Below are 23,223 nucleotides of genomic sequence, written 5' to 3'. Positions count from 1 at the left end.
CTACCCATGCAATTCCCATAAAAACAAGACTGTCATAACCCTGATTCTGGTGAATTTTGATAAACACTATAACTCAAACTAAAATGTATAATTGAAAGATATATGTCTTCCTACAGTAAAAGCAGCAACATGATGAGGCACAAAACACAGGGTCTGCTTTGTGGGGGGGGGGGGGGGGACTATATAAGTAGATCAAAGCCCAAACCTTTAGGACATGGGAAGGGGGAGGCACAGATTTCTCATATATATATATATATATATATATATATATATATATAATACTCACACAGGGTGGGCCAAACGTAGGTATACAGTACATATCAGATGATGTCGTTTTTATTTTACAGGTAGCGAGAACGACAGCTAGTTCTAGAGATGCTGCACCAAAGATACCTGTATACCTACTTGTGGTCTACTCTGTGTGTGTATGTATATATAATGTATCTTGTTCATTAATGAACCTGTGACCATGTGTTATATCCCTTCATTTATATAGCTTACATTCTCTTAAATACAATTGAAGAGCCCATACCTCTTAATTCTTGGGGCCCCTAGAGGCCCAGAGCCACCTATATGTATTACCCTGGTGGTTGCTACTTACCAATCACTACTTTATATGTATGGTTTCTTTAAAATAACACATCTATATCTCACCGATTACCAGTACCATTGCTGTTCCCCTTACTAGTTTCTATACTACTATTAATCATTTAAACATTGGCAACCTATTCAATGACAGTAGTTACTTAGTCACAGTGTATACAAACAAAAGTGAAGAGTGTGTACATGCAAATAATGTTATCAACCCTCTTTGTTTTGCAAATACCTTTGAAACAGCTATTCAACTTCCACATTTTCAGAAGCAAATTGTTATATGCACACAATAACTTATTTTATTTTTAATGCCTTTTGACTGGCTATGTATTCTCCTGTTTGTTGTAATTTACCTTTCATTACATTCTAAAATGTATTTGTCTCCACTTTTTAAATTCAAGGTAGAAGTCAACTTAAAAACCAAACCTGCACTCAGTGCTGTGGCCTGCATTAATTAACCATTTCAGTGATAGAATAGCGAGTATTTCAGTTTTCCACAGTATTGGGTGTACTTAGACCTAGGCAGACCAGATAATCTTTGCAGAATGCTGCCTTATAATAAGTGCCACCTATGAAGGTACCGAGGCCTGTAACCGATTATAGTCACATGCTTCCTTATGGTGCTGTACACCGCCTAGTAGGGTCATACAAGTGTACCTCCTCTAAAAACTTGGGTATGAGGTGGGGCACAGAATGAATGTAAAGCATTACCATTAGCAACAGCCTCCGTTATAGATTGTATAGATTGTTTCCATGATCTGAACACTTATTGAAGCTAGATAGGAGAAGCTTGTGAGCTTGCCTTACTGCTTGTTTCATTAAGTCAAATTGTTATGTAAGGGGTTTTTTTGTATTCTTCATACTGAAAAGTAGTGTTATAGATCCCATTTTATAACTTTACATGTGGATGGACCGGGAGAGTCATCCCTCTGTTTTTAAAACGCCTTTCATATTTAAATAGGGACTAGGAGGCCAGTTGCATGCTGGGATATATCATGAGCAGAGTGGTCAAGAGCAATTGATCAATGATAGTGTTTTGGTTTATTTTAGATACCAATTATATTTAAAATTATCAACATAAGTAAAATTGGTATCTAAAGAGAAGTTTCATGCACCAAACGAAATAGTTAGATCAATATATGATCTTCAAATATGGATTTGTTTAGAGAAGGAAAAAAATAAAAATAAAAATAAAGGTTAAAATGACATTTTCTCTGTTCTTATGAAGTCCAGAATAACTAGTATTGGGTTTCTAAACCAAAGAAGCACAATTATTTATGCCTCTAGCTGGCATTAGTTCACATAAAATGACTAGTCTGCTTGTCACCGATCAAAAGGATTTATGGCTTTAAAATGGTAAGTAAAAAGGACTCAAAAGTATCAGATTTGCAATAAAACATAGGCGACTGTGACTGCATACGCATGGCTGGACTCATTTGGCTCACCAGAAATGTATGGAAAGCCATGTTCCAATGGGTGAGATTTACTTGTGGGCCCCACACATTCGCCCCATCAATATATTTTTTTTTACTACTGCTGCCAGTAAAATAGTCACTGAGTAGCTATCCTATAATCTGAAAGACTTGAAATAGGGTACAGAAGTAGTACGAGGGCGTGGCCAACTGTTGGAGAAGATGGCTGCTTGAGACCTTAGCTCCGTCGGTCCCCCGGTATTATTAGCACCTAATCGCTATCATTTGCACTTATGGTGCGTAACAGACGACAGTCCTCCACCCCGTCGGGGCCTGGGGAGGGTGCCATGCCCTCGGCGGCATCCCTTCGGGAGTATTTTCGCACCCCTGCGGTGTTGACATCACAGGCCCCTGATGACCACGAGGCGCCTTCGCCCGCGGGTTCCCGCGATTCCGAAGATAGGCAGGAGGATATAGCTACGGGAGTGCCTGATGTACCTACCTGTTCTGCGGATGTTCGCCAGCTCTTTTCATCTGCTCCATGGCGCGAGGACTTTAGCAAGTTGCTGTCGGAACTGAAACAAACCGTGACCGACGCCGTGGCGGGCATTCGGGCCGACCTGGATGGGCTGGACCGTCGCCTTGCTCTCCGGGAGGCAGATTCTGCTCACCAGGCTCAGAGAACGTCTGCCCTGGAGTCCTCTTCTGCCCACCATGCCTTTTATTTGGCTGAATATCGGAGGAGGTTGGAGGACCTCGACAATAGGGGCCGACGCCACAATATACGCATTCGGGGTCTGCCGGAGGAGGCTACCCATGCACCTGAGGATGTTGGGGGTCTTGTGGCCCGCCTGTTTAACAGTCTCTTGGGGAGACCTCCCGAGACTGTGGTCTCTTTGGATCGAGCTCACAGAGCTCTGAGACCTAGGGGTCCCCCGACAGCACCACCGAGAGACATTATTTGTTGCGTTACTGACTTCCAGCTCAAGGAGCAGATTATGCGGCGTGCGCGAGAGGTGGGCTCCTGGACTTTCAATGGATCTGCGGTCACCCTCTTCCAGGATCTCTCCAATATCACGCTCCAGATTCGGAGAGTGCTGAGACCTCTTACGGCTGAGCTCCGGAGTCGTGGCATTCCGTACCATTGGGGTTACCCCTTCAGCCTTAATGTGCGCTCTGGAGGATCTACTTATTCGCTCCGTTACCATCGTGAGTTGTCGGCGTTCCTCCGAGACCTCCACCTACCTGCGCTTCGAATCCCTGATTGGAATATGCCTGCTGTCCCGGCGGATCGTGGTTCTGGCAGCGGAGAAGCGGGTTCTTCACGTCGAGGGGAGAGGATGCTTGGCCGTGTTCCCCGCATCGGGCGTCTGACTACTAGGGCTCCAGAGGCGACGGATCCGGAGGAGTGAGCACCCTGGGATATGTCCCTGCTGCTCTGTCAGGTGGAGGCCGCCTCCGCGGTTCCGTTGGCGTGCATCCTGATTGCCTGCTCCTGGACCATTTCTCCCCCTGCCATTGCCTTTGGCCCTGGGCCCCGGCCTTGCCCCCCTCCTTGAGCCCTGCTTCGTGACTCTGCTCGGGGCGTCCTGCTCCCTCCTGCCTCCCTTGTGGACGCTATCCTGCGTCGAGATGTCTGCACCCGGTTAGCCGGGCTGCTGTGCGGAACTGTTTATGTTTTGGGGGGGTTGTGTTTTGTTTGTTTTCTTTTTCTCTAACGGATCGGTGGGGGGGGGTGGCTCGGGTTTACATTGCCTACATAATGTTTACTGCTGTTGGGTTTTTCCACTTGTGGATGCCCCGGGTCTTGTGAGGTTGTGTGGAGTGTCTTTGGGCTGGTTAGGGGCAATTGTCGTTGGGGTGCTTGGGTTTTCTGTTCTTGTTTATTTTCCTTTGCGCTCACTTCTTAGCATTGCCCTTTGCCCACTGAGGTGTTGCCTGCGATCGCTCACTTTTCGGTCATTACGAGTTATGCTTATAATGGTATACTGGGGGATACATAAACACTATTTTATTTTACAGTGGCCTTCTCCTGTCGGCTGTTGCCCTTTGTTGGCGTCTGTGTGGCGATCGACGTTCCGCTATCATGCCGTGATCTCATTGCCTTTCGTTCATTTGGTGACATGTCCCCTTGATCGCTGATCGTGCCTTCTTTGGGTTTTGGGGGTGGAGGGTTGGTCGGTTCTAGGGGGGGGGGTTTGCGTCGATACTGCGATATGTTCTCTTGTGTGCCGGGGACCGATGGTTGGTCTCATGTTCTCTTTGGTTACTTTTGTAGTTTTTGTTTTGTTTTTTGCCGGATTCTTTTTTCGGTTGTCACTCTGCCTCTTACCGTAGGCGTCGTGTGGTGTTGGTGGAACGCTGTGGTCCTGCTGTTTCTGGGCCTTTCGGTGTACCTTCTTCCAGTTGACGCCCTAGGTATTCATTTGGAGGGTGGGGATTGTTTCTCCCCCCCCTCCCTGAATATTTGTTTGTTTGTTCAGTTGTTCCTCCTACCTTTCATTGTCTTCGTGTTCCTCTCCTGGTGTTTGTCCCCCCCCCTCCCGGTTTGTGTATTTGTCTGTCCGTGTGGTTGGAGGTTGCTTTGTGCCTGCAACTTTCTTTGTTTTTGTCTTCCTCTCCTGGGGTCTGTTTCCCCCTCTACCCTCCCTCCTTTTTGTATTGCTGTGTTTCTCTTTCCTTTTCCTTTTCCTTGTCCCTTCTCCCTTTCCCTGGGAGATCCTGACTCGTGCTCTGGGGGACGATTTGCCTCCTATTGATTTCATCCTGCACTATGACTTCTCGGCCTGCCGCTCTTGTTGTGCTCTCGATCAATGCTAAGGGGCTTAATGTCCCTGAGAAACGTTCAATTCTGCTTAGGGATTTAAAGCGTCAACGTGCCTCTATAGCGTTTATTCAGGAGACTCATTTTCGTGATGGGGCTCATCCTCACCTGCGGTCACGCGATTACCCTGTTGCCTATTTTAGTAACAATCCACGCTCCAAGTCGAAAGGGGTTGCTATTTTGTTTTCTAACCATGTCCCGCTTACTGATGTCACTCATTTAGCAGATCCGGAGGGTAGATTCCTCTTTGTGAAGGGTAAACTTGCCGATGCCTGGTATACGTTTGCTAATGTCTATGTCCCTAATACTGGGCAGCACTTGTGGCTTTCTAAAACGTTTCGTGCCTTGCGCCGATTTCAGGAGGGGCTGTTAATTTTCGGTGGGGATCTCAATGTAGCTCTGTCTCCTCGTTTGGACACGTCCGCGGGGGTGTCTCAGACCCCCTCTCATGTCTTAAAACATATTCACTCCTTGCTCACGTCTGAGCAATTGGTGGATTGTTGGAGAGCCCTTCATCCTTCTGACAAAGATTTTAGTTTTTATTCTATTCCGCACAACAGGTATTCTCGCATTGACTGTTTGTTTATTACTCACTATAATCTCCCTCTCTTGGTTGCTGCTCGCTATGGAGCCATTACGTGGTCTGACCATGCTCCCCTGTCCTTGACACTTTCCTCCCCCCTGTCTCGACCAACCCAGAGCTCTTGGCGGCTGAACGAGTCCCTGCTTCATGATGCCCTTACTTCGGAGGATACCGCCGCGACCTTACGCAACTATTTTTTGTCCAATGTGACTCCAGATCTGCCTCTTCCTACTATTTGGGAAGCACATAAATGTGTTGTCCGTGGTCAGCTTATTAGATTGGGGGCTGCTAAGAAGAGGGATCATGCTCAGAAGCTTAGCGCATTATATTTGCAGATAGAGAGGTTGGAGAGGGTTCATAAGGACACGATGGTGGCTGCTGACTTTACGCGTTTACTTGCGCTCCGTGCGGAACTCGCTGCTATCCTCAATGCCCAAGCTCAGAGATCTTTTGTTCGTTTTAAGGCCCTATTTTATGAACACGGGAACAAGCCGGGGAAATATTTAGCCCGCGCCTTACGCAAGAAACGACAACTTTCCTATATACCTAGAATTCGTTCCGCTGGGGGTGCCTTGCGATACCTTCCGTCGGAAATCGCGCACGAATTTGTGGCCTTCTATTCTAACCTCTACAATCGCTCCCCTACCCATGACTCCTCTGGGGATACGGAGGCTCGTCGATTGGCTATTGCTCGATATTTATCCCGATACTTACCCCGTCGTCTGCCCACTTCGGACTCTGCGCAGTTGGAGGTTCCGATTTCTCTGGACGAATTGTCTAGGGCGATTAAGCTTTCTAAATCTGGTAAGTGTCCGGGTCCAGATGGTCTCTCTCTAGCCTATTACAAAAAGTTTTTTGATATTTTGGGTCCCCAATTGGTCTCTGTGTTTAATTCTATTCTGAAGGGGGATTGCTTCCATCCCCATACTTTGGCGGCTACGATTGCTGTGATCCCGAAGGAGGGGAGGGATGCTGATCTCTGCGGTAACTACAGGCCTATCTCCCTGTTGAACGTCGATATAAAGTTATTCTCCAAAATTTTGGCTTTGCGTTTGGGTCGATTTCTCCCGGCTCTGATTCATCCTGATCAGTCGGGCTTTGTACCTGGTAGGGAATGCAGGGATGGGACTATCCGTGCATTGAATCTTATTCACTTGGCTGGGCGTTCAGGGGCCAGGTCTATATTGCTTTCTACAGATGCCGAGAAGGCTTTTGACCGGCTTGACTGGACGTTTATGCTCGCTGTGCTTCGTGAGGTGGGTCTTGGTCCTCATATGATGGGCTGGGTGTCAGCTTTATACTCTAGGCCCTCTGCTAGGGTTCGCATTAATGGTGCTCTTGGCCCCTCGTTCCCTATCTCAAACGGCACTCGGCAAGGCTGTCCGCTCTCCCCGCTGCTCTTTGTCCTTTCCCTGGAACCCTTTTTGGAGGCGGTGCGCGCTAACCCGGATATTGCAGGGGTGGTGTGTGCAGGTGTACAGCACAAAACAGTGGCTTTTGCGGATGATATGCTATTTGCACTCGCGACTCCCCATGTCTCGCTACCTGTGCTCCTCGAGGAATTTCGGCTCTATGGCGGTCTCTCTAATTTAAAAATTAATTTCGCAAAATCTGAGATATTAAATATTTCCTTGCCTAGGGCGGAGGTGGCCGCCTTGACCTCCTCCTTTCCCTTCCGTTGGTGCGCTCAAGCGCTGCGTCACCTGGGGATATGGTTGACTGCGGACTTATCTCTTTTGTATCGGTTTAATTTTCCCCCATTGCTTGATGGGATTCGCAGGGACCTTCGCACATGGGGGTCCTTGGTTGTCTCTTGGGTTGGTAGGGTTAATGCCCTTAAAATGAACGTTCTTCCCCGCATATTGTTTCTTTTGCAGGCCTTGCCTATAGTTCTGCCGCGGGCCTTTTTCTCGACGGTGCGTTCGATGTTCCTATCCTTTATTTGGGCCAGGAAATCCCCTAGGTTGGCCATGGCGTTATTGCAGAGACCTAAGGTGAAGGGTGGTCTGGGGTTGCCTTGCCTCCGTACTTATTATTTTGCTTGTCATCTCTTGCGGTCTTTGGAGTGGACGTATCGCCCTTCTCACAAGTTGTGGGTGCATTTGGAGGCGTTTGCTTGTTTGGTACCGATTCAGGTACTCACCTGGTTGGATCCGTCGGTGGCCCGGAGGCAGGTGGAAGGTAATCCTTTTGTGCTAGCCACCTTGCGGGTGCTACACACTGTCTCTCGCAGGTGCCGGCTACTGACTTACCCTTCGCCCAAGACTCCACTTCGTGATAATCCGGACTTTCCCCCGGGGGTGTCTGGGGGTGCCTTCTTGGGGTCGCCATCGCAGGATTCTCCCACGCTGGGTTCCTTTATGCAGAGTCATCAGCTCCGGCCCATTGCTAGCCTTTTCCCTGGGGCTGCCCCTACCGCTCTTCAGGTTCTCCAGTACCTGCAGTTGCGGAGATATGTTGCTTCCATTCCGCAGAAACATCATCTTATTAGAGACCTTACCCCCTTCGAGGCTTTGCACTCTAGGGATGCCTTGCCTCCCCACGGCGTTTCTTTGTTGTACCAGCTCCTATTGGGCGTCGATGGTGTTCCTCTACCAGCGTACGTGGGTAAATGGGAAGCAGAGCTTGCTGTCTCGCTGACTGCGGCGCAGTGGGGTAAGATTTTTACGTTGACACATGGCTGTTCCCTGAACTCTAGGTCGCAGGAGATGTCCTTCAAATTCTTACCGCGTTGGTACCGCACGCCGGTCAGATTGCATGCTATGTTCCCAGAGAGCTCGAATATGTGTTGGCGGTGTGGACAGTCGGTGGGAACGGTGCTCCACATCTGGTGGGATTGTCCTCTGATTGTCCCTTTTTGGAAGACCATCCATGGGCTCCTTCCGCGTTTCACCGATTCCCCGCCGCCTTTCGCCCCTGCTAACTATTTGCTAAACCTTACCTCCCGACCCGCCTCTGTGTACCGGCGCTCGGTGGTTCGGCACTTGCTGAATGAAGCTAAAGCTTTGATTCCCCTTCATTGGGGTGCGTCATCTCCGCCCTCTATGCGGGAATGGGTGTTGCGGGTTGAACATGTTCTGGAAATGGAGGAGCTGGTGGCCAGGTCTGATAGTCTTAGCGAGCGGCATTGTCGTACCTGGTTCTACTGGTCCCAGTTCCTGGCGGATCCCTCTTCTCAACTTCTGTTTGGCTGAGGGACTCTTTATTATTTGTTTTTTGTTTTTCCCCTACACGCTGCGGGTGCCGAGTCGTCGATGCACCTTCTTAGGGATGCCCGGTGCCTTCTCCCCGTGTTTAGCATTTGAAGGACCGCACCGTTTCAGTTCGGGCGCTCTGATACTATGGCCGGTGTGGGATGAGGGGTGCGGGTAGTGTTTACTGTTTCTGTTTATCAGGGTTGCGGTCTATTATGTCATCCTTGTGTGCAACGCTGTCATGATTTTTGTCATTGTTATATGCACATTCCTGCTGTGTCAGGATTTTGTGATTTCTTGCTGGTCTCCCTCCCCCCCCCCCCTCCTGTTCCCTCCTATTCCCTTCATGTCTTGTATAACTTGTTGTAAAATAATAAACTTTGATTTATAAAATAAAAAAAATAAAAAAAAGAAGTAGTACAGTATATTTGTGTATTGGCCACGCAAATAGTGTCACTGCGTAACTGCTCCAAAATAATTATACAGGTAAGAAATAAATTAGATATAATAGAAATAGAATTTTTACGACACTATCGACGATGTGTGCAAAGCAGAAATATAACAATTTGCAAAGGGAAAAAGGTTTAACTCCTTGATGACAATTGACACACCAAGGCAGGTCACCACGTTAAGCCATATTTAAAGTTTCTAAATACTACTACTACACCAATAAAATGTTCCAGATTTAGCTTTTATAAATATAGGCTTCTTAGGGAAATGATATAAAAATTTGTTAAATAGGTATAGTTCTAGTTATACCTAAAAAGCAAATCATTACAACCTAAGGTTGTGAGCACACAAGTACTGTTTGAGTTGGGCATATGAAAAACAATGCGAAAATGTTTTTGTAAAATGTGTCCAAAACAGGGAAAATTCAAATGAATCCATACGTCATCTACATGGCTACATTCTAAATTCCCATCGCAGTGTCAAGCTCCGACATGAATTTCACCCCCAGGGACTCAACCGCATACTATCGGTCTCTGAAGAGCAAGTACATTGTTTTTATCACTTTACTTAAAAAGGTCATATGCATGTGTGGTGTTAACATTTTTAATAAAGAAAAATCTATACTTACATATATTTCACTGTGATCAAAACGCTGTTTGAGGTTATCAATAAAGGAATCTTCATTGAGAGGTTCCAGCAGTACCATATCACCCACACCTATCATGTTGTCTAGAAGGGATGTTTTCACCTCCATTTTGGCCATTGCACCCTGAAAAACAAAAGCGAAGCACATAAAAGGTGTGGGAAGTGCTCAAAGTTGTATCATGAAAGAGTACCGATTCCAACATTGCCTTTTTGCCATGATCTGCATTTCTCTAATTAGTCTTTAATCCATTATTGGATACATTATATAGTCATGTTAATTTAAACCCACAATCACAAAACCATCCCTTTGGTTATTTAACACGTGCCACCATAAATAAGCACCAGACTCCAACATCCATTGTTTGCTCCTATTACTATTATAGATAACTACCTATAGCTTGTGCTTTGTGTGCATCAAATTCCTGCCATGTTATTTCCCATCCCCTCACTTCACTCTTACAAAGGATTCCAGAACAGGTATGCCGTTTTACTATAACTTGACCATACACCACTCTGTGGCCGCTGGTGTAAACTTATACTCAAGGGTATATCTCAGTAAGTGTCAATAGCCGCCCTTCAGGTTATTGACTTGTACAGGATAAATGGCAACAACCTTGACTTTGTTGAAACTGCAGGTTGTGCAAATTAAAGAGCGATACAACGTAAAGCAATCTGTGCAACACAATGGATATTATGTATAAAAAAACATCTTGGACGTAAAGCATCAACTGAAAGTGAGCCAATCAGTAAGATCATTCCATGGGTCACTGTAGTTATATGGCTAGCAGAATCTAAATGTTATACATAACCCCCCTCTGTGATTCTACTGGGCAATGAGTAAATACAGCTGCAAATGTCAACATAGAAGATCTGGTTAAACATAACTCAAAATTACGAGCAAAAAAGACTATTACACCACATTGTATTACATCAGCACCAAGAAAAAAAAATAAAGGATAGAAAAAAAACAAAGATCCCTCCTTATGACTTGCTAAAACTCTCGATAAAGAACACATATTCCAAGATCCAGTTTTGCATTAGCCCCCTCTCTGGGAGAAAGATCAGATACAACAAAATGACAAGAGTAAAATAACTACACACCCTATAATAAACAGAATACAACCTTCATTACGCTCTGCTAGATAACGCTGGCTCCTGCTTTCAGCAAGAATGCGCAGGGAATTTGGCTGAAACTACATTGCTCTGCCTCATCTCTTGGAGGTCTAGTCTGAAGAGCAAATTTATCTGCACCGGGGTCAAAAGATGATTGGCAATTATAACAGTAACCCTAGAGTGGGCTGATGAGAATCGAGAAATAAAATCCAGTGATGTTTTATATGTTATAATATATGCAACATTCTAACAAAACGGATGTGCCATAGTTGTGTAGTCACGCTGGGCTCACATTAATTAGAACATTTGGCAATTATACTCCCATATGTCATTTTTCTCAAATTCTGCAATTTCATAAAAATAATTTCATGAAGTAAAATTTAATGAACATCCTGGTTGGGATTTTTATGACACAGATTTGACTATGCTTTAAGGCACTTAAACATTGAAAGTTATATTATTAAATATACTTTAGGATACAGGGGGGTTTCAGGAGATACTCCCAGGGACTACATTATAACCAATATCTAAATCAGGACACTGTCCATAAAAGCACAGACATCCAATTAGCTGACGCTGGAGGGTCATCACATGCTGACTTAAAGCTAAATCACAAAGTGTTGCAGTAGTACCCCACCATTGTATTGGGGTGTGTATAATTATATATACATACTGCAGGTACTGCCAGATTATGTTCAAGATAATACAAAGTCTGAACACCAGCACCTTAAATGACTGACTTAAACGTGACACTCCATGCTGGCTGAGACATTAAACAATAGATCTGTATACGTTGTAAGCATCAGTTTATGCAAAACACTAAGGAGTGGTTCAGAATCAAATGCTGCGTAACAGTGTTAAACTTAGTCATTCTTTCTACTTAAATGTAGCTCTAAATCAATACAATGAAATGATCAAAAGGTTGATTCAGATACAGTACCAGTTGTCCAAAGAAACAGATTAATGATCAAACCAACAGAAAGTATTGAGGTTAGTCATGTAACTGGCCTCAGTGCTCCTTTTGTCCCCAGGTAGACTGTTCTCTGAATTGCAGCAACCCTACTCTATTGTACTGGTAACTAGGTGCAGGCACTCCCGAGTCGGAAGCATGTCCATGTACATTAACTCCATTCACTCTGGTCTGTAGGTACGGCATCTTTACATTACACCACATCTATTTCATGAATGTGTACACTGTCTTCCTCTTCTGTTTCTATATATCACAAGCATTTACCATATAACTCCCAATGACAAAGCAGCAGAAGATGTTGGATAAATAAAAATGTATAGGCCAAGTCTCACTGCCATGAGCGTAAAACGTTAAAAGCGTGTACCATTAAATACGATGAAAGGGTCTTATTTTTACATACTGGTCTTTTACATTCCAGTTTTGAAAATGACAGTTACAGGAAACATAAGGAAGCCATTTTGGGGTAATTAATTCAAACAAACAACTAGTTATCCTTAATAATTTTGCCTCCAGTATTCGCTTCAACAGCCATGCCTTTGTCTCTATAAGTTCTTTGATGAAGAAATTATATATATATAAAATTTATCAGGCCTGTAAAAATCATGTGATCATGTAGTACAATGGGGCTATGTAAAATTACACAACCTTTCAAATACCATCATTGACACTTATCAGCATAGAAATGAATCACTTTTTCACACTTTACACAAAGACCACAATATCCCCCGGTACGTTTGGTCCAGTTAAAGTTCGGAAAATTAAGCCACTTTCACGAAAGTATTGAACGGTTTCTGGCCCGCAGTGATATTAAATTAAAGTACTTTAACATGCATTCTTCTTCAGAAGGGGTGTCAAGATCATTAGAATGTCCCTTTAAACCAACAAAGCCAAATTTGCCAGACCTGGGTCATGTCCAGTCAAACCTGGGCATGTGCACAGGCAGCATTGTGTTTACACTGCGTATATTTAAGAGACATATACAACCTTAAAGCTGGTTAATGAGCTCCGGACACCCAGTATCTGTACCAGGTAGCCTGGAGCACAGTGCTGCAGGGTCACGCAGCACCACATGACCCTGCCCACTATAGGTTCCACTTCTTTTGTCCTGGGGCACCAAGAGGAAAAGCTAAAGTACGCCTTTAAGGAGTAGAAAAGAGGGACTCCCAATCGGGATTGAGAAAGAACGGATGACAAACTTTAAACACTGTTACTCATCCAGACAGCCAAATGCCTACACTGATTTTGAAGATCAAAGAGTTAAATCTAGTTAGGTTGCAACATAAAGGTTAAGACTACAACAGCTCTTAAGCTGTTCCCAACAAGACATGCATTCCTGGGTATCTACTATTATGCAATCTCAACAAGCACTGGTCCTATGGAAACCAATGGGTAATAAACCTATATATAAAAAAACATTATGCAAACAAAAAGCACATAATTTTTGAAAACTTTTGATTTGATTCAAGTAATATAAATAATTGATGGGCATTTCCTTAATTACAATACCTACTACTTTGTTATGTAACAAAGTGAGCACATACTACCATACCCGGGAACTCTCTGGGTCATTCACCTCTTTCTCCAAGTAGGAGGAACTGTGTTTAGCTGCAATTACTCCACAGCCAATTCCCCTCCCACCGCCGACTTGCTCTGATGCTCCTGGGGCTAGCCTCCCCTTGTTATGGTTGGCCCCATAACGCACATCTAACTATGCCCCTTGTGTAGCTACCCATGCCTCCTAACAAAGCCAATCCTTGAGAAGAGGCAGAGCTCCAGCTAGCCCACCATGCTGAGCAGGCCCAGACTTGGCATCTGGCATATCCGGCAAATGCTCCAGATAAGATGCTGCAATGCGAGGCTGCCGGCTGGATATGCCCAGCCGCACACTTCGAAAACAAAGAAAAACAAAAAAAAAAAAAAAGCAAAAAAAAAAAAAAAAAAGCATGTGGCCATGAAGTGCCATGAGGTGCCCCGGTCTTGCCCTGTAGTATAAATATGTATATATGTGTGTTAGCATGGATGTATAAGTGTTTGGTGGCAAAGATTGCACAGGCATGTAGTTTGAGGGCAAAGGTGATAAGCCCTGTGTGTGCAATCTGGGTTTCCAGTGCAAGCCCTATGTGTGCCTGGTCAGTGCGGCAAGTACTTTTGTTTGTGCTTTTATGTGGTGTTGGTCCAATCAATATTAAAGACGGCCCCGCAGTGGATAGAAGAGTATTGCATGTGAATATTTGGGTTTGGGCTTTATATAATACTTACAATATATGTATCGTACACAAACAGACCCCAAACAATATTTTTTTTCCAGAAACTTTCCCTTTACAAGTTGTATGTTCATATCTTTACACATTCGCATGGGGTAGAATTATCAGGTACGTAAAAAGCCTTGCAAGTGCCACAGCTCTTAATTTAAAACGGCGTGCTACGAGGTCTATAAAAAAAATAAATAAAAAATAAATAAAGTCCTAGCAGTGGACTTCAAACCATTACAAATTAATTTATCCATTTATGGGCATAGTTTGGACTAGAACAGTTATCACAACCTGCAGAAATCGCCAGTCTCCAGAATGAAGCAAGACAGGCTTACTGCTGGAACTGGACTTGCCACCTATACCAATCTTACAGGTCTATGAATAACAAAAAGAATCATATTCATTCATCTATCTGAAACAATTTTGTAAAGAAAATGCTCAACCTATTTGTGCATTTTCAGTGAACATGAGTATAATGAGTTCATTTCCCAATAACTTGGGTATTACCACATTCACATTTTTAGTATGGAGTTCATTTACATAAAAGGAACAGATACGCCAATTCTATGGCACGCACTCGCATTCAAATAAAATTGCGAACATACATACATATATATATATAAAACATCCAAAAATAGTTACCGGCACTCCAGGGACTTCTTTAAATAATCATTCGAGAAACTGCAGTTTTCTAATCAACGTTTCAGTCTGTTTATTAGACTTTCATCAGGACACATATATACATATATATAAAGTCAATTAATTTGTCCAATTACATATTACATTGCCAGCAGGTCCACTTTAAAAGAATAGCAAGAACAGAAGAAACATGTTATTGTACTCACTACAACAACAAGTTAATCCTCTCCAGCAATTAAATATTTAATCTTTGTATTTAGCTATCAAAATCTGATAAATGGACCTTAATAATAAATGAAATAAACCTTACTGAAAGTACCTATTTTCCGTCTGTGAAATAATCATTAGTGTTAAGCCAAGTTGGAATAAACTGCTGCCATTTAAAAAGGTATTGTCTTCCTGTTTGCGCTTGCCAATCAGAGCAAAGTTTTTTGGGGTTTTTTCTGGCTTTATTTTATATCACAATTAAAACTAGGTTTTGTTTATTTGGTGGCCGGGTTAGGGGCATAGAGGCATGTAAATGTGTAGCTACTGCTTTCCAAAGTAATGGGGGGGCTATTATGCATATAAATCTGGTAACACATTTATTACAGTGAAACAACATATCTCCTGGTCTAGAGGCGAACACAGACATAAAAAGGGTAAAGGTATTGGACATTATCACTCCTTTCAAAACAGCTACTGTAGATGTTTGTTTCAGTTGCACAATAAATCAACATTTACAACAAAATAGAAGTGCCACAATAGCTATGCAAGCCCTATAAAACTAGGACTCTAATAGAGATTTTGAATGCTTAAGTTATTTTTTCTAGCGAGCACACGTTAATTGCTGTATTTAAATAAGAATTTAGAATGATGGATTTGACAGGTGGGACTTATTTTACAAACTATTCCCATTAAATATTTTACTGTATGAACTAAGAAAAACTATCCATTGCGTAACATGGGGTCCACTCAAGGGAAATATGAACAGCACATTTTTTTGAAATGCTTCTATGGATTTTTTGTTATTTTTTCACAATTGGCATTACCAATGCCCAAACTTTGGTGCCCCGTGAGATTTCATAAGCAACGGCACGGCAAAGTACTGAACCAAGGATATGAAGTAAACCTACTAAGAGTACTGGGTCAATCATTTAGTTCATTAAGACCACACTCCACAGAATAGCAGGAGCAGTTTGATGCAAGTTGAGATCATAAAACAGGTTTCAAAGCAAAATGTCTTCATATAGCCGCACCGATCCAATCTATTAAAACCAACGGTGTCGTATGTAAACCTTGAATGCACCGTAAACATGGTAGAGATTTTTGTTAGCCAATCATTAAATGGAGCTGAGATACTAGCTACACCACATGTTCTACATCTAGGAGATGGTATGGCCATAAATTACCATCTGCTTATTTACCAAGGGGGAAAAATCCACGCTATGAAATTGCTGAGAATATCTATACTTTCAAACTGACTTGAATCAACTCCACGGAGTAAAATAATTATAAATAATAATAATAGTAAATTTCCTACCAGTTGCCAGCATTTGAGAATTAAGAGCTATGTCGTCATTGGTGTCCTGAAAACCAGGCAAGATCACAGCATAGCTTCATTTCTCTTTCAATATGCCATTCACCGAGTTCATTCACTAAAGAGTAGGTCGGATAAAGCTCCATGACACATATCTATATCTTACAGTATTCAAAAAAAAAAAAAAAAAAGAGGATGGGGACAACTAATTGATTGAGATCTGCCTCTGGAAATGATGTGTGTCTTAATCCCATTTGAAAAAATGTATGGTTACTTTGCTTGAAATGCTCTAAAGGGTATTTATGGCACAAAATAAAACCTCCTGCCAACTATTTTATAAAATAACACTAAACTGTACAACAGCGATATTGTTTCTGGATATACCAACTAAATGTTATATATACATGCATCTTCCTAAAAACATCTCCCCAAAATAAAGTTACAAAAATAATATAATGTAAAAAAAACACATGGTCATTCCCACCAGTACTATCAGAGTTAAAACATGTCTGTGCAATTTAGTTAAAAGTATAATTCCAGATGTTAATTTCTTAAGCCTAGGGATAATTGGCCACAGATGGGTGAAGGCTGTTCAGCTATTCGTTCTTTCAACCTACCCCTTTCAAGCAATTCACAATGTAAATTCAAAACATGCACTTTTACAGAGAACGTGAACAGGAGTATCCTATTCCAACACCTGCATACTTTATTCTCATTAGGAGGTGATGTAATAGACTAAATTTAGCATTTAGAATTTATTATAAGAATTACACATCCACCACCCTATGAACCATGGGCCACTGTTGGTATAATGGAAAACCAAAAAATGTGAGGGGGGCCCCCCATCCCGTCCACCCATGTCGCCCCCCTTCTGCCCTTGCCGCAGCCTGAGTTTCCTGTGCCCTGGTGGGCTCCTCGCCCCGGGTCCTACGCAGTCGCACTGGGCCCTTGTCGGGCTGTGATCCCGCCGCACAATACTTTTGTAAGACACTGCTATATGATTCTCTGTTTCTGTATAATTATTTTGTCCCCCCTTCCTTCTTATTTTTCTGTACCCCCCTTACTTTACAAAATCAAAAACACTAATAAAGTCTGATTTACCCCCCAAAAAAATGAGGGGGGCACACACCACCATGGTAAATGCCCACAGCAAACAGCTGTGTATTTGCCATGGTACCAGTTGACATCACAATGCATGCAGTGTTTCAGGGAGTCATGTGTTACATCAAAGGGTGGAAACCGGCGTCTTCTACCCATTTTTTGCAGTCAATATTATTTCTGTGGAAGTTACTATGGAGGCAGCCAGAGAAGCTTCATTAAAAAAACACGTAGGATAGTAAGCAAGTCCAACTGTTAATATTACCTGCACAGTCCTGGTTTACTGAACACACCTCTCTGAGATTTTGTTTTTAAACTGGAAACTGTTTATTGAATATTCACTGTAGACTGTGGGAAAAAAACATGACAATAACCCAAAAGCTAATATGTCTTAGAAAAAAAGGATAGAACAATCCTTTGTGAAAATGGGTGGATGCTGAGGCCGAGACAATGATGAACACGTCAATTATTAGAACTCTGATACAAAAGACTAGATCTAATTTGTAGATTTACAGTAGAAAGCCACCCTCCTCAAATACATGAGGCACGCCATAAACTTTAAGATCTGCATGCTGGGGGGGTACATTGTATAATCAGATATACAACAACGTGTATGAAAAGCATGTTAAGAGTTATTCCCAGGCTCCAGTGTGCCTATTCCCACAGGATACACGGTGAACACACTTCTATGTAATACTATTATATTACCGTAACAATTTTACTTATAATGAAACATCGCTTATCCGTTACACGTCAAATTCTTGTATTTTGAACAAAAAAAAAATAAAAATAGCTTTTTTAAGTTAAAAATCAGTGTGCTTTACGTCATACGAGATACTACATTAAGCTTTTTTTATTTATTATTTTTTAACCTTAAGTGAGCACATCAGCAAACGCAACAGGACAAGGTCAACAACAAGGCTGGATTGATACACAGGAAGCATAGATCAATGAGATGTTGCAGGTCACAATAACCATCCAGGAAGATCGAATAAAAGTAACAGGAAATCCACATTAATGTCAAGATGATCTGATGGACAGGCAACCATCAGCCAGGCTTTTGTGTAGATTTTGTCAATTAGCCATATCAACAGTGAAGCATTTGCAAGTAAAGGTGATGGGGGGTTGGGGGCATTGAAGGGACATGAAGACAAAAGTAAGTTCCTGACACACCCAATGGTGACCAAAAGGTTAAAAAAGTATTGAACAAGGAACAGCCACACAGAATGGACAGAAGGTTACCAGACACACAAGGCAGACTTAACATATATAACAGAAACTATTTAACTCCATAATATATTTTATGCCTAGAAATTTGGCGGACAATATTTAGGCAAACCCACAGGGTGAACACATTAAAGAAATTGCTCAATCTTTAATTCTGCACAAACCTGCACATTAAAACGTATTATGATGGTTTAACTGGGTGAGTCAAGCTTTAAACATAACTTCTACATATAAAAAAGAAATTATACAGGCAGAAGTAGAATAAAAGGTACATAATAATACCATTAGGCTCTGGTGACACAGCTGTGACCAGTACTTACGAATATTTGTAATTACAGGCTGATCATGTGACTGGTGAGGCAAACATTGCAATTTTACAGAGATTGTGAAAGGGTTTGTGAGAGCCAAAAACTTGGTACCAGCCATACTCAAAGTGGCTCAACCATCAAAAGTAAACTAATAAATCCAATAGCATAAAAAATTCCTAAACGTTGTGAACGCCTGGGTAATCTCTAGAGCCTTCATGGGGACCTTTTCATTATCAGTGGGAACACATTATTGGTTGATCAGACCTATTGTATATGGACATTATATCTTTACACTGATAGCAGATTTTGTTTGGATGAAGATTCTTTAAATATCCCCTTCTAAACATCCATCTGCATTTGATGGGTAATTTGAAAGCACATATAGGCAACGTGTGGTAACCTATTATCTGTGAGCTAGGACCCCACAGTACCCATCTAATCACACTAAAAACACATAAGAAAAGAATCTTAGATGTAGCTTGATCATGGGAGAGAGGAAGGCATTGACCATATACATAGGGTATTAGCCACACTTAGCCGTTGGTCAGGATCAAGTAAAATGTATATGCCCTGAAATAAATGGCTCAGTGTGGGCACCATATGTATAACACGAGACCTCTACCTGCCATGAATGATGATATATTTTATAGTCAAGACTAATTTGTGTGACAATGCATTCATGATGCTTGGGGTCCTAGTAGTTATAAATAAACTTATAATTTTAATGTACAAAGTGGTGATGCCAGGAAATGTACCCACAGTCAGACTACTGGTGTGAAAAATCCGTGTGGGCTCATAACTGGAAATTCAGAACTGTAGTATAGTTAATCGATAAAGCCTTAAAGTGACGGAATGGCATGAAGCACACCATGTATGCATTAACTTTTTAACATTTACAAAATAATTCTGATTAGCAGCCCAGATATTTTAATTTTTCCTTTGAACAGTCTTAAATTGTAAATCATTTTCAAGGTAAAGTCATCTTGTAAGAAGAAAAAGAAAAAAAAACGTTAAGTTATGATTTTGTATATTTCTTGCCTATGCCATTTATTTTAAAATGACTTGCCAGATTTTATCTCACCATTTTGCTGTAAATGATATCTGATTTCATTCTAGACAGACCCACAACTATAAAGGGCTTCCATAAACAGAACCTTTGCTGTGTTATTTCAGCAGTGTGGGGGTAGACACATGCCACATGATTAACTAGCAAGAAAGTAGAAAGGAGTATTATATAAACCAAAGGGAAAAAAAGTACTTTTGAACCCACAGCTAGAATTGAGTAATTCACAGCAAATTTTTTTTGTTGTAAAATATAACCTCCTGAGCAAAAAAACATTAAAAGCGGTCCCTATTTAAATAAGTTCACAAGATAAGTCAGGTCTTAAAAAAAACCCTACAGCAACAGTCTGCCTCTGAACCCTTCCCTTGCCATGGGGTATGTAATGTAATTAAGACCGGACCCTATGGCAGCAAATTCTTTGGTGGTGTACACGGTTTAAACACAAAAAAAAGATAATACTGATAAATTACAAGATTACTCTTCCAGCCAAATTTAAGGAAAACCTTGCAATATAAGATGTGTTACACACCTTCAGATACTCAAGTAACTGGTTCATGTGTTTTATGCTGCTTTGTTCTGCAATCACTGCAGGCACAATATATTCAGTTTCATGTATTATCTCTATGCCACACAGAACCGGTCTGCAGATGTTTTAAGATTATTAATGGGATGAAGCAATCTGTATATATCCAGAGGATATCCAGAGGAGTGAAAGAGGAGATCTTATCTCCAGTAAAAGTTAGCTTGGAGATATCAGACACCTATTCACTCACAGAGGTTGGGTACATATAACTAAATACTTGTGTAATTCAGTGTCATACACACACACACACACACATTATGTATATATATATAAATATATATATATATATATATATACATACATACATACATACATACACATACATATATTTGTAAATACTTTGAAAACGAGGCTACAACATGTTAGACATTTATTATTGTTATATTAATAACACTCCTAACATTTACTTATGTAGGAGCTAGATAACATCCTTCTAACTTATTATCGACATCATTCCGAAAGAATACAAGTTTACTACTTTTGGCAAACAGTTACTGCTGTCGGGCATCATTCTGGCAAACAATAGGTTAACCGATGGAGTATTATATTGACACCAAGGGCACAGGCTGTAGATCTTTCATTAATCCCCCCCGACACTGTGACATCATAAATGCTAATTAGAACCATGATTGATATAACACAGCTCACGGAAATAAAACATGCTTTCTCATTGCTATAAATTGAATGAAGTAGCCGGGGCAGCGTTAACTGTCCACACAGTGATTCACATCTCTCCACATCATCGTGTGACAGTTACCGATACTTAACAATCTAATGGGGGATTTTATGTGAATTTAATTTACATTTTGGCCACAGAATGCATATGAACAGAGCAGACTGGCTGCCAACAGAAGATGTGTGATCGTACAGGAAATCACCCCATAGGGCTGTTAAGATATAACGTGTCTGCCACAAGCTGTACTGCCAGCAACCATTAACCCAATCAGTGCTTCAAAACAGCCAAGCAATGCACACAGTGGGTTACTGATTGGGTTGAAGGCACACACTAACAGCACCGAAAAGGTTAAACGACCGCTCCCCACTTGTTGCACCCATTAGAAGATCGATGCATTTTCTTTTCAGTTTAAGTAACCCCGTTCCAATAGGAGCACACTATCTGCTTTTATAAAGCTTTTTAAAGGTTAAGCTAATAGCACGGCAAAAGATGGGTTAAATAAAGCTATACATCCCGAATTTCGGATAAGGGCTCACGTGAAACTGTCGATTGTTGGCCAAACCGTTTTAATTAAGCAGGAGACTGTTCTATGTATTGTGAATGTACAAAGGAGACAAAAGAGGAGGTGTGTAACGCGAAGTTGTTCCAGAACCACACCCAGCATGTAAAGGGTTACTCGTGTACACATGCCCCGTCTCCTTATTAAACATTGCTCGGTATCCTGCTGCACGCTTTGTGCGTTCGATCAGACGGGGCATTTAAATCCCTTTTCCCTGCCCGGGGCACGCGTGTCCCCCACACACTCACTTACTCACGCGTTTAAAAGCTCTACGGGGCCACTAACCTTCTTAATGCCACCGAACTGCCCCAGCATATGAAACAATTAAGCACTCAGATAGAAATGTATACATCCTATATATAAATATATCCATCCATAAATTTACTATACCTTCTTAGGGATGGCTCCCAAATTTCCTCCACTCACAAGTTTCTTTTTCTTGTTAGTCCACAAGGATAAAGTAACTGTAATCACAAAAGTTTTTTTTTCTTCCAGCCAAACAGAAGGGCTGGAAATTGCAAGATAAAAAAATGTATCCAACAGCTCCCCTATCCAGCAAGCGTGTGAATGAAGCGGAGTTATTACTTCCTCCCTGTCTGCTACTATCATGCAGCCTTAAGGGAGAGGCCGGTATAGGGTCCCAGCAGAAGATGTATTCCCAGCCTCCTTACCACCTATAATTTTATTTAACCCCTCCCACCGCCTCTTTACTGAGCCTCAAAAGGTAGCGCCACCTGCTGGACAGAGGTCGTCCTGCAGTTTTATGCCCGGTTATCTCGATTGATTTTGCCCAAAGCCAATATTTAATTATTGTATGTAATGTAATGAGCTATGTATAATACATGTGTACAAAACACATGAAAGTTATCAACATATGTGTTATAACTTTTGACTCTAAAATACTAGGGTCTATAATGGAAACAATGAGAAGAGGCTAGATTTGGCATTCTCCCAAAGTCTCCAAATGTGTGTGGGGTTCTTTTTGTTAAATCTTTTTTTTTTTTTTTTTCCAGTTTATCTGTTTATTTTTATTTGGCATTATGATATTATCCCATAGAAATGTTAAAGAAACCACAGCCAGGTAAGGGCAGCCAACTTTCAACCAGGAAGCAAGTGAAGCTAAATACCCAGAAACATAGCAACCTAAAACACTGGCACTTTTAATGCTGGCAGCCAGATGACAAAGTAAGTGTGGCTTAACTTATTCCTTAAAATTATTATAACCGGTCCTTGAGAGTACTGACATACACTATATGGGCAAAAAAATATATATATTGGGACATCTGACCATTACACTAACAGGGACTTTTAGGACATCACATTCTAAATACATAGTCATTAATATTTCGTCCTGCCTTTGCAACTATATCAGCTTCCACTCTTCTGGAAAGGCTTTCCACAAGATTTTGGAGTGTTTCTGTGGGAATTTTCACCCAGTAGAGCATTTGTAAGGTCAGGCACTGATGTTGGATGAGAAGGCCTAGCTTGCAATCTCCGCTTGCAAGTCCCAGGCA

At 41.9% G+C, this 23,223-nt stretch overlaps 1 protein-coding gene across 4 annotated transcripts in view; it reads right to left on the bottom strand.

Annotated features, from left to right (window-relative positions):
• The window catches only part of LOC149290639 (unconventional myosin-Ib-like), a 78,753-nt gene extending 68,933 nt beyond the window's left edge, over window positions 1–9,820 (bottom strand). For all 4 annotated transcript variants that reach the window (XM_089488364.1, XM_089488366.1, XM_089488365.1 and 1 more), the window contains exon 1: window positions 9,686–9,820. In XM_089488364.1, the coding sequence (XP_089344490.1) occupies window positions 9,686–9,820 (135 nt within the window). The remainder of the gene's footprint in view (window positions 1–9,685) is intronic.
• Between the last annotated feature and the right edge of the window lie 13,403 nt (window positions 9,821–23,223).

This window comes from Sceloporus occidentalis, unplaced genomic scaffold, assembly GCF_023333645.1.
Source record: "Sceloporus occidentalis isolate IW3139 unplaced genomic scaffold, rSceOcc1.0.p SCAF_38, whole genome shotgun sequence".
NCBI lineage: Eukaryota > Metazoa > Chordata > Lepidosauria > Squamata > Phrynosomatidae > Sceloporus > Sceloporus occidentalis.
The sequence above is the reverse complement of the archived record's forward strand: the minus strand, read 5'-3'. Positions and strand labels throughout refer to the sequence as shown.